This window comes from Egretta garzetta, unplaced genomic scaffold, assembly GCF_000687185.1.
Source record: "Egretta garzetta isolate BGI_Z169 unplaced genomic scaffold, ASM68718v1 scaffold396, whole genome shotgun sequence".
Taxonomy (NCBI): Eukaryota; Metazoa; Chordata; class Aves; order Pelecaniformes; family Ardeidae; genus Egretta; species Egretta garzetta.
Genome location: NW_009259861.1, coordinates 254,865 through 256,236, shown reverse-complemented (window position 1 = coordinate 256,236; position 1,372 = coordinate 254,865). Strand labels below are relative to the sequence as shown.

At 62.0% G+C, this 1,372-nt stretch overlaps 1 protein-coding gene across 1 annotated transcript in view; it reads right to left on the bottom strand.

The window, feature by feature from the left end:
* The window catches only part of ATP5F1D (ATP synthase F1 subunit delta), a gene marked incomplete at its 5' end in the record, with an annotated part of 4,240 nt that overhangs the window by 2,237 nt on the left and 631 nt on the right, over window positions 1-1,372 (bottom strand). Inside the window, 2 exons of the mRNA XM_009640064.2 lie at window positions 625-752; window positions 1,282-1,370. Coding sequence (XP_009638359.2) covers window positions 630-752; window positions 1,282-1,370 — 212 coding nt within the window. The remainder of the gene's footprint in view (window positions 1-624; window positions 753-1,281; window positions 1,371-1,372) is intronic.

Genomic DNA, 1,372 nt, shown 5'->3' with positions numbered 1-1,372 from the left:
GGCCAGGGAGCGGGGAGATAGCCGGGGAGCTGCTGCCCTGCTGTACCTGCTCCGGGGAGGGGCCGTCAGAGGCTTTTGGTGACTCACCTGCCAGGCAGGGCACGCTCGCTGCCGCAGAGTGTCTCTCCCAACTGCCAGCACGTGGGAAGAAGAGGGATGAGGCACAGTCTTAGTAGGGTAGAGGGAAAAGGGGCCACGAGGTAACCAGCCCGGCCTTGCCTCCCCTGCGCCAGAAGCTGTTTCTTTTTAGTGGAAGGGAGTGTACAGGGAGGATAGGCCAAATCGCTCTCCCTCCGGGGCCCTTTTTTTTTCCGGCGTTGGGCTGAACCCTGCGGCACCGTGCGGCGGCGTAGGCACGGCACCGGGCCCTGCTGCCATCTAGCGGCTCCGGGTTGGCTCTGGGCAGGGGCCCCCCACCACCCCCCTAGAGCTGACGCCCGACCACAGGAAGGGACAGCTCTTGTGTCACCGCTCCCTGAAACCCAGGCACAAACCCTTGTCCACCCCCGGGCAGCCCAGCAGCACCGGCTGCTGTGAGAGGAGAGAGGACGCTCCCTGTGGGCAGCAGGGACTCATCTCCAGAGCAGGTCTGGAAATCTCCATCAGGATATAGGTGACATTTACCTTAATTACTCCAGGGCTTTCACAAGGGCTTCATTAGCTTCTACTTTAATCTGAGCTTCTGCTTTAGCTGCTTCATCGGATGCTGCAGCCATCTCTGAAACAGCCTTCTCCAGGTTTGATTTTGCAGTCTGAACACGAGAGCACAAGGAATGCATCATCGAGAGACCACTGCCCTACAGCCCTTGAGCCACTCCTGTCCCACCCCTCCCTTCACTGCAGTCCTTGGTCCTGTGCACCGGGCCCCACAGACCCGCTTACAGGGCTGCGTTGGCAGCACACGCCTTATCAACAGGCCCCGCTGGGGAAAAGCTGTTCCCGAGACTAAGAGGGGTGGGAAGGGGCAAGATCTGTCTGAGGGGAGGGAAGTGGCCTGGAGAAGGGTTAATGACCGCCTGGCTTCCTCTCCCCACAGCCTGTGGAGAGTTCACTGAGGAGGAGCTCCGAGCCTTTGATCCCAATCAGTGGGAGAAGGGGAAGCTGGGGTGAAGGCACAGCCCCTGTCTGGGCATGCTTTCCGCAGCCACAGGAAGCTCCTGAGACAACGACCCCACCTGAGAGAAGCGGGGAGCAAATCCCGCTCTGGGAGGGAGCCCGGCTGCCAGGGCCTGCCTGAGGGAGGCAGGGCGCAGCCCGGCCCCCGGGGGCTGGGGTACTCACAGCCAGATCCAGCATGTCCATCGTCACCGCCTCCTCCGCCAGCACCTGCACGGTGGAGTCTGCATGGACCGTGACAGAGCCGCTGCTCCCT